Source organism: Geotrypetes seraphini, chromosome 1 (assembly GCF_902459505.1).
Source record: "Geotrypetes seraphini chromosome 1, aGeoSer1.1, whole genome shotgun sequence".
NCBI classification, from domain to species: Eukaryota; Metazoa; Chordata; class Amphibia; order Gymnophiona; family Dermophiidae; genus Geotrypetes; species Geotrypetes seraphini.
Genome location: NC_047084.1, coordinates 500,109,758 through 500,123,616, shown reverse-complemented (window position 1 = coordinate 500,123,616; position 13,859 = coordinate 500,109,758). Strand labels below are relative to the sequence as shown.

Sequence of the window (13,859 nt, the reverse complement as noted above, 5' to 3'; positions counted from 1 at the left end):
CTCATCACGAACACAGCCCTTTGAAAATCGATCAGGGTCTACAGTACCTCCAGCTATTCTTAAAGGCAGTATATCAAGAACTCAGTAAACATAAACAGAGTATTTCATGGAATATCAAGTGAATATAAATTAGATTGAAATTGCATGAAAAGGAAGATTCTGTTTATAAGCAGTCTTGGCAATGCCCGATATGCTTTCTAAATTCCCTGTATAATATTCCCATGTGTCTAGAGATTCTTTGATTTTTCAAGGAAATCCCTAATAATTCATCTTCTCTCTGCTCTATTTCACCAGTAATTATTCTATTCTTAATATGTCTACTTCTTGGTCTCCTTTTTCCTCTACTCTGTCTTTTTTTGTCATATTGTAGTCCTGGCTTCCATTATACCAAGCTATATCCAACTTTACGTCTGCTAAGGCAGCGGGTTTTTCATTTTGTTAACACTGAGCAGTTGCACACATGACTGTGTAAGGACAATAACTTACACTCACTTGTTGTGTCTAGTACAAGGCTGAATATTTGTTTTAACTTTTGTAGTAAATCAGATTCAAATATGCATTATCATTTGAAAATATATTTTGGTAAAACTTTTACACTGAAATATTAATGTATCTTGACTTTTTTATATATAGATGGAGGAAGAAGTAACTGGAAATTCATCTGGATACCCTAATTCTGATATCATTAATGCAACTGATACACCACGCACAAGAGATCTCAAATTTATACGAGCGAAACGCTTAGCTTACTTCACTAGAGGAGCAAATAAGAACAGCCCTAGAATCAATATGAATGCAACCTCAGCAACTTGTAAAAGTCCAGCATTGAGTTCTGAAGTTAATACCAAAGGACAAAACCATATTTTTAAGTTAAATGATTTTCAACAAACAAATGATGAAAAAAGTATGGTCAAACTTTCAGCTCAGGAATCATCTGAGCCAAAGTTTTGTGGAATGAATCGGGAAACAGTAAGCACAGACCAAGAAGCATTTAGAAAAGTGCAAAGTAGTTCTAATTTAGAACTGGATTATAGCTTTCTTGAAAATGTAGCTGTGCCAGAAATACAGAAGCTCAAGTATGTAATGAATTGGGCACAAGGGTTTCTCGAGAACAATCGTGAAGACCATGTACAGAAAAATTCTACCTTTCCAGAATTTGTATCTAAATCTGATGGAAATAGAAGAGAACCAGATTGTAAAAGAGAAAAATCTAAACACTTATGTACTCCTTTGACAGCATGGACACATAATTATGATCTCAGTGCAGACGCTAATGCTAAGTGTAGTATATATCCGAAAGATACGGAAAAATGCATTTCAGGAGACACCACGTTCTTTTTAAATGAGCATCAGCACAAATTGCAGAATGAAGATACAAAAGAAAAGGCATTCATTTACCAAACTGGTGGTTCTAATGACAATTATTTGATTGATTCCATAAGTGCAACACAGGGTAACAATTACTTTTGGGTTCCAGTTGATGATAGCTCAGAAGATGAGCATTTGGGCAGGGAAGTGAAAACAGATAAACCAATTACATTTGGCACAGAAAACAAAGTCTTTACTGAATCTGAATATAATATTTTAGAAGGAAAAAGTTCATCCAGTTTGTATTCTTCTATTTTTGAAAGCAGTGTTCTCTCAAGGAGGAATATGGTTAGTACACCTGAAGAGTGCACCAGCGAAGAAAAGTACAAATTAACAAATAGTGGAGATATGCATAGGGATTTTAAATATGCTTCAAGGTTTAACAGTTCTACTTTTATGCATTTTGTTCCAGACATTATTGAGAAACAGCATAAAGACAGTTCTATAGCCTACTCTTTAAAGAATGATGCATTGGAGGATATAAGTTTAGATTTTGGCATAGAGAAAAGACATAAATCAGCATTTATTTGTGATGAAAAGACTTATAGGTCCAATGTAATGAAAAGTCTGACTGAAAAAGATAGAAATCGGAGTGATGTCAATGAATCGGGATTTAATGAGTGTAATGCCAATGACAACAGCAAAGATCAAAGCCAAATAAACTCTGATAAAAATTCTGCCTTTCATGATAACATGTCTGTACCAATAATGCCTTTGAAAGATATGCTACTTAAGGTTTGTCCTAAATGTTCAAGTGAGAACAGTTTAGATGTGAACTGGTGCACTGAGTGTGGTTGTGTTTTGATTGGCATTTTACCACAACCTACTAAGATGGAACATACATCAAAGATGATTCAAAATTGTTTAACAGATGATTATATTGTTTCAAAGGCTGTCACTGAATCCTCAAAAAAGTCAATGAATATTTCAAATGAAATCCCAAAATTAGAGACAAAAGCAAGTGACCACAAGACGAAACATTGGAAGGAGAATCCGGAAGTAAATTCAGGCAATTATACTAGTGCTCTGGAAAGATATTTTGATTTGAATCAACTAAATGTGACTCTGGACAAAAATAAAGCATCGGATAATCAGTCCTCACATTACAATGAATTAGTTAGTTTCTCCAAAGAAGACATATTTTCTACAAAGCCTGATAAGCTGTTCTCTCATGGCAGGATATGTGAGCAAAATGTGACTCAAGAAAGTAATATATGTGATTATAGTGCTGATGTAATAGAACTGCCTGGCAGCAAAAACACTGATGTACAGCAAGAAATCGCTCACCTTAATAGTCAAGGAGTAGTCGAAGAAAGATTACTTGCAAAGGCTGATTTTCTGAAGCTGATTTTGGATGACCCGACGAAAAGTAGTGAAACAAAGATCACAAGAAAAAAGCCTCCTTTAGGTAAATAAATAATTGAAATTTAGTTTGGACAGCAGGTTTTTTTGTTACATATAGAACTAGTAATTCTTTCTATGAACTATGTCTTAATAAGTAATATCTTTGTTGCATGGATTTCAAGTGCCATATATCCTGGTGCCATAAATGGTTATGCTGTAATTATTATTACACCTATATACTGTGACCAGGGGTGGCCAAGCTGGGCTCAGCAAGTGGCCTTACCCAGTGCACACAAAACCTCAGCCGAGCGGTTACGTGAGGTTCTATTGGTAGCTTGGTATTGGAATAATAATAATAAAAACAACAGGTCCACTGACAGAGGTGCACTTTACTGGTGTAATTTATTGATCAAAATCAAAACAAACTTTCAAATAAGGCTTCTTCAGGTTTGTATCACCTGGTATATCATTGCAGCATTCAAAACACAAACAATTGTCAGTTACAAGCCCATTATCTCCAAAAGGAAAAAGAAACTTGTCCCAACTGTAATGTTTTCTTCAAACAAAAAGTCTCAGCCTTCTCTTAATCTAGTACACGGTCCAAATTTTACCCCAGCTCTCTTTAACAGGAAAATATTAGCTTATTTCCATTCCTTCTATACTGGGCAACTCTGTTTCTCCTATCTCCATATTATAAGCAAGGTCCTCATCAGCCATCTCAGGGTCTTGCCCAAACACAGATTCACCATTCTCTGTGGCTTCTATCTCACCAACCTCTGCCTGGGCTGATAGCCAGGAGATAGACTGTGGTTCCTGATTCTCTGGGCTTGCAATCTGTGGCTTGCAACCTGCTGACTGGCTCTGGCTTGCTGGGTCGGAAGCAGGTGTGTACTCTGAGGCTGGCTCTCCAACTGCTTCTGGAGCTGGCTCCCCTGCTTTGAGAAAACTACTCCCTTTTCTTTCACTGCAGGAACTTGATTAGTCCTCTCTGCAGGTGTGTTGGAGTAACCTGCTCTTGGAGCCCTTCTCACCTGGCCTAAATCAATTTGAGCCTGATTGGGAGTAGCTTGTATTCCAGCCCTGCTCTTTCCTTTCCCTGGCTCTATGCTTGATGGAGGATGTAGTCTTTCCACTTGTTTTCTTACAACTGGCTTAGGTAAAGCTAAACCAGATCTGCCTGCTTTAGGCAGGTTTTTAGGAGGTTTCATTGCTGGAAGGCTTGGCTTGTAAGTATTCCTAGGAGCTGCTTTAGGAATCTCCTTAGCAGGTTTAGGAATACTTTAAAGGGTTTTAACCCTATTTCCCTTTTCTGGCAAGGCTTCCTCACTAGGCATGGGGGCAGCCCTGTGACAATACTCTTTATATGTAAATGAAGCATATGATTTATACCTTTAATCTCAAAAACAATTTCCAAACATACATTACTGGAAATAGCATACAGCTGTTCATCTCAGTGGAGATTTATAAACAGTGCGCTTATTTTGTAAAACAGTCTCCCACTCATTTTCACATTTAAATCTGCTCTGAACAAGAGCATATGAAGACATTTAAACCGCTGTTTGTGCATGTGTATTTTACAAACTATTCTTGTGCATTGCAGCTCTAGCCCTAGGAATGCCCATGTAGGCATCTTTTATTGGCAAGCAGGATTGAGTCAGGCACACAATGGGTTATGTCATTGCCTGTTGCCAACATAGAACAGCTTTTCCAGAGCTCAGAGTTTAGTCCCTTTTTTATAAAAATACACAGCATCGGTTGTAGCACTGGCAACTGTGGTAACTGCTCCGACGCTCATAGGAATTCTATGAGCGTCGGAGCAGTTACCGCCGCTGCCGGTGCTAAAACCAGTGCTATGCATTCGTAAAAGAGGGGATTAGAGTAAAGATCTGAATGTGCATGGCCCTTCTGATGCATATTAGTCTCAGTTCCTCAGTTTTGTTGTTTCTGCTCAGCTGAATGGATGCTAAACAAAGCTCCCAATAATTTTTCTTCAAATATATTTCATCTGGGACATTGTTTTTCATCAAATTGTCCTCTTTGCTTCACTTTTGACTGTCTGTCTATCATCACACCCTGCATGAAGTATGTGTATTGTGCTCGCATGTTTCTGAATCACTTTCATGACCCCATAAATTGCAAAAAGACCATTTGAGGTTCAGAAGGACTAGAAGAGGGTGTCCTCTGTACTGAAGTCATTAGCTCTTCAAATACAGGTCAAAAATCCTTCCAGAAAGCCACCCTCAACCTCCTGGTATAGTGACTTTAAAAGTCCAGTCACACAAGATACTGCCAGACAGCATGTATACTGGTTTGTGTAGCCTTGGAGATCTCCAGGCCCATAGCACAGCCACCTCCTGAATGCTTACCTGTGCTTAAAGGGAAAATATCCTTGCCCCTTCCAGAGTGCTTTAGAAACAAAAACATATCCAACTTGCTTCCAAGGGCCAACAACTAGGCAATTCTTTTATACAACCCTGCCAGTGCAAGTCCACCATAGGCTTGTTCGTCATCCCAGACATCGCAAGGTCTTTTCAGCACACATAACACTGTCCCAAGTTACACATTGTCTGTTCCTTAGTATGCCTTTGTGCAACAGCCTTTTTTTTTTTTTTTTTTAAACAACAATCCTGGTACTAGTAACCAATAGTAGTCAAATATTTGCCATCTGTTTCATTGCCTCTTCTGGAGTAACCACATTTGTTCATGCAAAAGATGTACAATAAATTAGTAAAAGAGTACTGCAAGAACCTGGCAAATGTATAGTCCTAGCAATGCCATTAGTTACTACCCTGGTGCAAAGAGGCAAATTTTCATCTCAATACTCTATAATATCCTTACTATTCAAGAAAGTAACAGGCCGCAAACTCAAGCGTATGTACACAAGCGCAAAGAGCCTAAAAAAATAAGATGGGTGAATTAGAAACTATGGCACAAAAAGATAACCTTGACATCATCGGCATCACGGAAACATGGTGGAATGAGGAAAATGTCTGGGATACTGTGCTACCGGGATACAAGCTATACCACAGACAGAGTGGGACAAAAAAGTGAAGGCATTGCCCTATTCGTCAAATAGGGAATCGAGTCTACCGGAGAGAACACAAAGAATAAGGCAGAGTCTCTATGGATCAAAATTATGGGAACAAATGGAACGGAAATGAAGATCGGCATCTACGACCGACCCCCAGGGCAGTCAGGAGAAACGATGGATGAGATTAAACAGAACTGCAAGGGAGGCAATGCAGTTATCATGGGTGACTTCAATTATCCGGGGATAGACTGGAACCTAGGCACCTCTGGCTGCGATAGGGAGACCAAGTTCCTGGATGCTGTAGGCCAGGGGTGTCAAAGTCTCTCCTCGAGGGCTGCAATCCAGTCGGGTTTTCAGGATTTCCCCAGTGAATATGCATGAGTTCTATTTGCATGAACTGCTTTCATTGTATGCTAATAGATCTCATGCATATTCATTGGGGAAATCCTGAAAACCCGACTGGATTGCGGCCCTCGAGAAGGGACTTTGACACCCCTGCTGTAGGCGATTGCTTCCTGGAACAACTCGTCAAGGAAAATAGAGGAAACGCAATTCTGGACTTGATTTTAAATGGACTACGAGGACCGGTGCAAGGTGTAGAAGTAGAGGGGACACAGGGAACCAGTGATCACAATATGATCCGCTTTGACCTGAACACAAAGGCGAAACATCGATCCAGAACGATGGCCACGGTGCTGAACTTCCGAAAAGGGAATTACGAAGGGATGAGACTCATAGTGGGGAAGAAGATTAAGAAGAGGATAAACACTGTAAAGACGCTAGAGCAAGCATGGTCCCTTTTTAAGGACACTGTCACCAAGGCGCAAAATCTGTATATACCGCATATTAACAAAGGATCCAAGAGGAAAAAGAACAAGGAACTGGCGTGGGTCACTGTAGCGATGAAGAATCGATCAGAGACAAGAAGACTTCATTTAAGGAATGGAAAAGGTCAAAAACAGACGAAAACTGGAAAAAGTACAAACAGCATCAAAGCAGGTGCCATAAGGTGTTAAGAGGGGCTTAAAAAGAGACTACGAGGAAAAAATAGCCAAGGAGGCAAAAAACTTCAAGCCGTTCTTTCGATATATTAAGAGGAAACGACCCGCGAAGGAAGCGGTGGAGCCGTTGGATGATCATGGAATGAAGGGAGTGCTAAAGGAGGACAAAGCTATCGCTGACAAACTGAACACATTTTATGCATCTATATTTACCGAAGAGGATATATACAATATACCGGAAGCCAACAGGCTGTACACGGGAAACGAAGATGGGAAACTGACAGGGCTGACGGTCAGTCTAGAAGAGGTATGCAGGCAGATTGATAGGCTTAAAAATGATAAATCCCCTGGACCGGATGGCATCCATCCGAGGATAATCAAGGACCTGAAAGGGACTATAGCTGAACTGTTTCAACTAATAGCCAATCTGTCGATCAAATTGGGGATCTTTTGGGGATCTGTCGATCAAATTGGAAGATTGGAAGGTTGCGAATGTTACGCCAATCTTCAAGAAAGGTTCGAACGGTGATTCGGGAAACTACAGACCGGTGAGTCTGACCTCGGAACCAGGAAAGATGGTAGAGGTGCTGATAAAGGATTGCATCATTGAGCACCTTGACGGATACAATCTGATGAGGACCAGCCAGCATGGCTTCAGCAAAGGAAGATCTTGCTTGACGAACTTGCAACTCTTCTTCGAGGGAGTAAGCAGGCGGATAGACAAGGGTGACCCGGTCAACATTGTATATCTGGATTTTCAGAAGGCGTTTGACAAGGTTCCACATGAACGCCTACTTCAAAAAATTGCGAGGCATTGAATCAAGGGTGAAGTACTCACGTGGATTAAAAACTGGCTGGCGGATAGGAAACAGAGAGTGGGGGTAAATGGACAATATTCAGACTGGAAAAGCGTCACCAATGGAGTGCCGCAGGGTTCGGTGCTTGGACCCATGCTCTTCAACATATTTATAAATGATCTGGAAATTGGTACGACGAGTGAGGTGATTAAATTTGTGGATACAAAGTTATCCAGAGTAGTAAAGATGCAGGAGGACTGCGAAGATCTGGAACGTGACATAAACACGCTCGAGAAATGGGCTGCGACATGGCAAATGAGGTTCAATGTGGATAAGTGTAAGGTGATGCATGTCAGTAGCAAAAATCGTATACACGAATACAGGATGTCCGGGCGGTACTTGGAGAGATCCCCCAGGAGAGAGACTTGGGAGTACTGGTTGACAAGTCGATGAAGCCGACCACACAATGCACAGTGGCAGCGAAAAGGGCAAACAGAATGCTAGGAATGATTAAGAAGGGGATCACAAACAGATCGGAGAAGGTTATCATGCCGCTGTACCAGGCCATGGTACACCCTCACCTGGAATACTGCATCCAGCAATGGTCGCTGTATATGAAGAAGGACACGGCACTACTTGAAAGGGTCCAGAGAAGAGTGGCTAAAATGGTAAAGGGGCTAGAGGAATTGCCGTTCAGCGAGAGATTAGAGAAACTGGGTCTCTTCTCCCTTGAAAAGAGGTGACAGAGGGGACATGATAGGAATAGAAACATATAAGATACTGAAGAGAATAGACTTAGTAGATAGAGACAGGATGTTCACCCTCTCCAAGGTAGGGAGAACGAGATGGCACTCTCTAAAGTTAAAAGGGGATAGATTCCGTACAAATGTAAGGAAGTTCTTCTTCACCCAGAGAGTGGTGGAAAACTGGAATGCTCTTCTGGAGGCTCTCCAGGAATTCAAGACAAAGTTAGACAAGTTCCTGCTGAACCGGAGCGTAGGGTAGGGATGGTCTCAGTTAGGGCACTGGTCTTTGACCTGGGGACCGCCGTGGGAATGGACTGCTGGGCGCGATGGACCACTGGTCTGACCCAGCAGCGGCAATTCTTACGTTCTTATGTTCTATCTATTTAAAAGTCAAAGCCAGAGCCAACACATTCATTGCAGTCTTCCTCAGGATCTGACCTATTCTGGACTGTCCTAGAGGAGTTCTGAGATCCACATTTTATTCAAGCCAAGAACCCTCTAAGCCTAACAAATACCAACCGAGTACCCCTGCCCAAGCTCTACCCCTGACCCCACACCCATAATAATATTACTAATTGTAATGCAATGTCTTCCATCCATTTTTCATATATGCACAATATAATCTTATTAATACATAATGGTAACCACAAAATAACCCCCCCCCCCCACAAAGAACACTGTACACAGAGAAAATGTTAATTATCATTTATATTCGGGGGTTTTTTTCAAAGAGGTCAATGCAGATGACTTTAAGGGCTCCTTTTACGAAGGCGCGTTAGCGGGTTTAACGCGCGTGACTTTTCATCATGGGCTAACCCCTGCGCTAGCTGGAAAATTACCGCCTGCTCAAAAGGAGGCGGTAGCGGCTAGAGCGGCCGGTGGTTTAGCACACATTATTATGCGTGTTAAACTGCTAATGCGCCTTTGTAAAAGGAGCCCTCAATTATACATTCAGTAACAACTATAGAAAAATAGACAAATATAGAGCAAAATATATACAACAGATATGGCAATGTTTATATCCTTATGTCGTAAAGAGCCAAGAGTTTGAAGACTCACTGGTGCTCCTAGGAAAGAGAGGCAAAGGCTTTTGAGTTTTTGGGGAGAATTTGTTCCAGAATGTTATGCTTGTATCCCACATTACATTTTACCAGCTCTTCATGGGCATGTACTTGTGGAACATACTATGTGGAGTGGAGTGGAGTGGAGTTTGCTGACAACCCCCCTCTACGATCCCCCTTTAGAAGAAGGGGTGATGAGCTTTGTGAGCTAGTAGCCAAGGAAAAAAGAGTGTGGAAAATATATGCTCCTTGCAACCTATGCTAGTTTTGATATGGGGACCGATACCTGCAGACTCACTTGGATTCAGACATGCAGGAGAAGCTTACTGACATGCTAAAGAGAGAATCTCTTTAGAGACAAGGTGAGGGAGGCTACTACTCTTATCAAGCAGACTCAGAAACTCTTAAAGCTCTGTCTAGTCCACTTGTTGCCTTATTTCCTCTTTAGGAGGTTTTATAGGGAGGATAATGAAGATCCTACTACTCTCAAAGGCATAGGAATCCTTCACTCTCCTGTTCCTCCCAATCAAGACAGGCAGCTGAGGGCCCAAAAATCTGTGAGCTCTAATTCAAAACCAGTGATGGGATTCTAACTCTGTCTAGCAGTGCATTATTTCCATCTCTATAACTGCCTTGGATAATCTAGAAGAGAGGCTAAAAGTTTTCACAGAAATTATGTCCTCAGACTGGTGAGTTTTCAAAATAGTTAAGTTTTTTACTTGTGACATGTGCTCAGACTTGTGTAGCCCAGCCAAAGATCACAGATCCATATAGCTGGACCCACTATCTGATCATTGCTTATGTGACAAAGCAAAACCTAAACGTAGTGAAAAGTTTTTTAAACTGGTGTGATTCCAATAGTTTAATATATTAAAGGTGAGTTTACTTAGCTGAAGGTCTTTGAGGGTCCCGACGTGGACCACGTTTTGAAATTCTTTTTCAAGGACCCCAACACTTATCATTGGAGAATTGTTTAGAATGCAGGTCGTAATGGTGAGTGTTATTCAGGACACCATCGTAGAAACTAAAAATAAAGCAGTATAAAAATATATTCATCATGAAGGAAACCTTTGATATTCCATTATAGAAGTCCCCTCATTTAAAGGAGGGGGGTGACAGGGCTCATCTCCTTTGGACCCATGAACAGAACTGGATTTATAGACTAAACACTTTATCCCTGGGTGGTCTAAACCAGTGTTCTTCAACCACCAGTCCGTGGACTGGTGCCGGTCCACAGAAATTTCCTACCGGTCCACAGGGCCAGCACATGCATCAGGCCCATAATAGTGTTCTTCAACCGCCGGTCCACGGTGCGATCAATGTGACGTTATTTTCGAGACGGCTCCCTCTTCCTCATTGATTCAGTGCACAAAGCCACGGGCAGTGGCTCCTATGCGCGTCCTGTGACTGAACCGGAAGCCTTCTCTCTGACGTTGCAACGTCAGAGGGAAGGCTTCCAGATGAGGCACGGGACACACAAGGAGCCACTGCCTGCAGCTTTGTGCACTGCATCATTGAGGAAGAGGGAGCCAGCCTGAAGATAACACCGGGGGCTGCATAAAATGGCCAGGCGGGAGCAGGCCAGAAGGTAAGGCATAGCATGGAGGGAAGGAGACAACAAAGGTAGTGATTGAATTATGCCAATTTTGAGAATTTACATCTGCTGTCAGTGTGCTTTGTGTAGTTTAATTTTGTGGTTAACCATTATGTGTTGTTAATAAGATTATATTGTGTATCTGTGAAATAGAATGGAAAAAATAGTGTTACAATTAGTACTATTTTGAGGGCAGGGTCTGAGGTGGAGATTGGGTAGAGATTGGCGGGCTCTGGCCCACAACTTAGCCCAGTGTTCTTTAACTGCCGGTCCACAAAATAATTCTTTTATTTCTGCTGGTCCAAAAAGGATGTAAAAAGGATGAAGAACACTGGTCTAAACAACGAAATAGAATGGCAAGCCTTCCTGTGACTTGAATTCCCCCGCTTCTCTCAGCTGTTTTTTAGCCTTCTGTTCAGAGCTAATCTCTGGTTGCGCAGCTTTCTCTGAAACATAGCACGTAATTCATATTTAAACTGATGAGCGTTTGCTTTGTCAGTTGAGCAACTTAGCAAGTTCTATTCAGATGCATATTGACAGGTACCGTCCCCATGAGTCACAAAGCAGGTATGAATTTTCATTTGTTTTAACGGGCTACTGAATTAATTTTTCTACTGCTTTATTTTTAGTTTCTACAATGGTGTCTTGAATAACACTCACCATTTCAACCTGCATTCTAAACAATTCTCCAATGATAAGTGTTGGGGGTCCTTGAAAAAGAATTTCAAAACGTGATCCGCATTGGGACCCTCAAGGACTCCAGCTAAGTGAACTCACCTTTCATATAAGAAACTATTGGAATCACACCAGTTAAAAAACTTTTCACTAAGTTTAGGTTTTGCTTTGTCAAATATGCAATGATCGTATGGTGGGTCCAGCTATATGGATCTGTGATCTTTGGCTAGGCTACACAATTCTGAGCACATCACAAGTAAAAAACTTAATTAGTTATTTTCATATCAGCGAGATCATTTATATATATTTATCACAGTCTCTTTGTGATCTCCAGTCTATTAGCTTATTCCCCTTACACTTGGTGATTGAGTTTTCAAAATAGTACAGGAGGGTTATCATCTGAAATTACAAATAATTCCTTCAAATTATCCTCTGGTAGCATTGAAATTTACTCTCAGCATCAGGAATGCTTACAAAGGACTTCTCTTCCCTCTTGTAAGTCAAGACAGTTCAGCAAAAGGACAGGGATTTTATTCCAGATACTTCCTGATCACAAAGAAGATAGGGGAATTTCATCCCATTCTAGACCCAAGGATCCTGAATATATACATGTCCAAGCAAAAGGTCATGATGGTTTCCATGGGCATGCTCAATCCCATTCTTCAAAAAGCAGATTGGTTATGCTTGTTGAACTTAAAGGATGCTTATACCCACAAAAGTACATTCAACTTATAGAAAGTATTTGAGATTCTTTGTAGGAAACTACCACTACCAGTTTTGTGTACAGCCATTTGTCCTCATATGAGCACTGAGAGTATTCACAGAGGGCCGGATTCTACATACAACGCAGGTATCGGTGGCTGCCTATAAAACTTCTGACATGTGTAAGTCATGCACAGCGCTGTTTGTAGAATTGCACCTACCTTTCCTGGTTTACGGCGCCTAATGCCACTTCTGGCGTCGGCCACACCTACAGTAGTGTTAGGTATCGTAAAGCGCTTCCGTAGCCATGATGCAGGTGTTCGTTTTGGGTTTGTTTTTTTTAAGAACCTTGTTGACCCAGTGGATGCAGGCTATGGGTTGTCTTCAGGATATCATATCAGTCATGCTTCCTGTTTGGGACTCTGTCTCCTGGTGGATGTTTCAATTTGGCAAAATGTATTGACTTCCAAATTCCCAAATTAAAAAATCCTCATGAGAAATACGTCCAGCTTGGGCAGAGGAGCTCATATATGAAGGGAGGTTTGAAAAGTTTGGCAAAAAAGCAAGTTAAATATTTCTAAAAATTTGACAAAAACATTTTTCCGACAGGATAGAAAAACTGGAAACTTGCTGGACTAAGGTATAACCATTGATGGAGACTATGTTGGAAATATAACAGATTAAAAAATATATATATTTAACTTGTTTTTTTTACCAGACTTTTCAAACCACCCTCATCGATGGGCTACACACTCAGGGTCTTTGGCCTACTCAGGAGAAATTTATTTGAGAGGTTTGGCTCAAGGAATACTGGATTTCATTATTTTTTGTTGAAAGCAGTCTGTAGCTAGGGTGTCTCACAATGTGATGATGAATGTATCCTGCTTGCTCTCAGAGAAAACAATATGACCTACCTGTAGCAGATGTTCTTTGAAAACAGCAGGAGTTGAATTCTAAAAGCTAAGAAGCATGCACATGAGTGACCCAACACTCTCTAAAGTTTTTTAAAGCTGGAGAGCTGCTCCCATGCTTGGTATCCATTAGATGGATGATGTCACTGAAATGTATGATATGTATCTCGCTTTCATTGAAGAATACCTACTTATAAAAAGTAACTTTGTATTTTGTGTAGAGAAGGAGAATTGATCAGACACACAATCCCTCTTACCTCTCCAATATTTACAGTCTGTTCTCGTTATTCGCAATAGTACAATTTCTGAAAATGACCGTGAACCACGAAATTGCGAATAACGAAACGGGTCTATGGGAAAAAGTAATTAGGTTTCGGCAGTAGATGTTGTACCTCAAAATGCCAGAAAGTGAATAATGGATCCTATTGGGAAAATAGGGTTAGGTTCCTGAATGGGACAGCACTTCAAGTTATATTACCTAGTAATGTACAGTCATCTTACTATCCAATTGCAAGTTCTTTCAGAATTTATCTAGCTTTCTCACCTCTTTTGTAACAAAAAAAAAAAAAATAATATTGTATCTTCATTGGAAATGTCCAGTCAGCTCTTTTGTAATCCGCCTTGAACTG

General features: G+C 40.9%; 1 protein-coding gene across 2 annotated transcripts in view; it reads left to right on the top strand.

Moving 5' to 3' along the window:
- Positions 1–13,859, top strand: part of LOC117351707 — a 134,475-nt gene that overhangs the window by 16,407 nt on the left and 104,209 nt on the right. For both annotated transcript variants that reach the window (XM_033927439.1, XM_033927429.1), the window contains exon 3: positions 634–2,776. In XM_033927439.1, the coding sequence (XP_033783330.1) occupies positions 634–2,776 (2,143 nt within the window). The remainder of the gene's footprint in view (positions 1–633; positions 2,777–13,859) is intronic.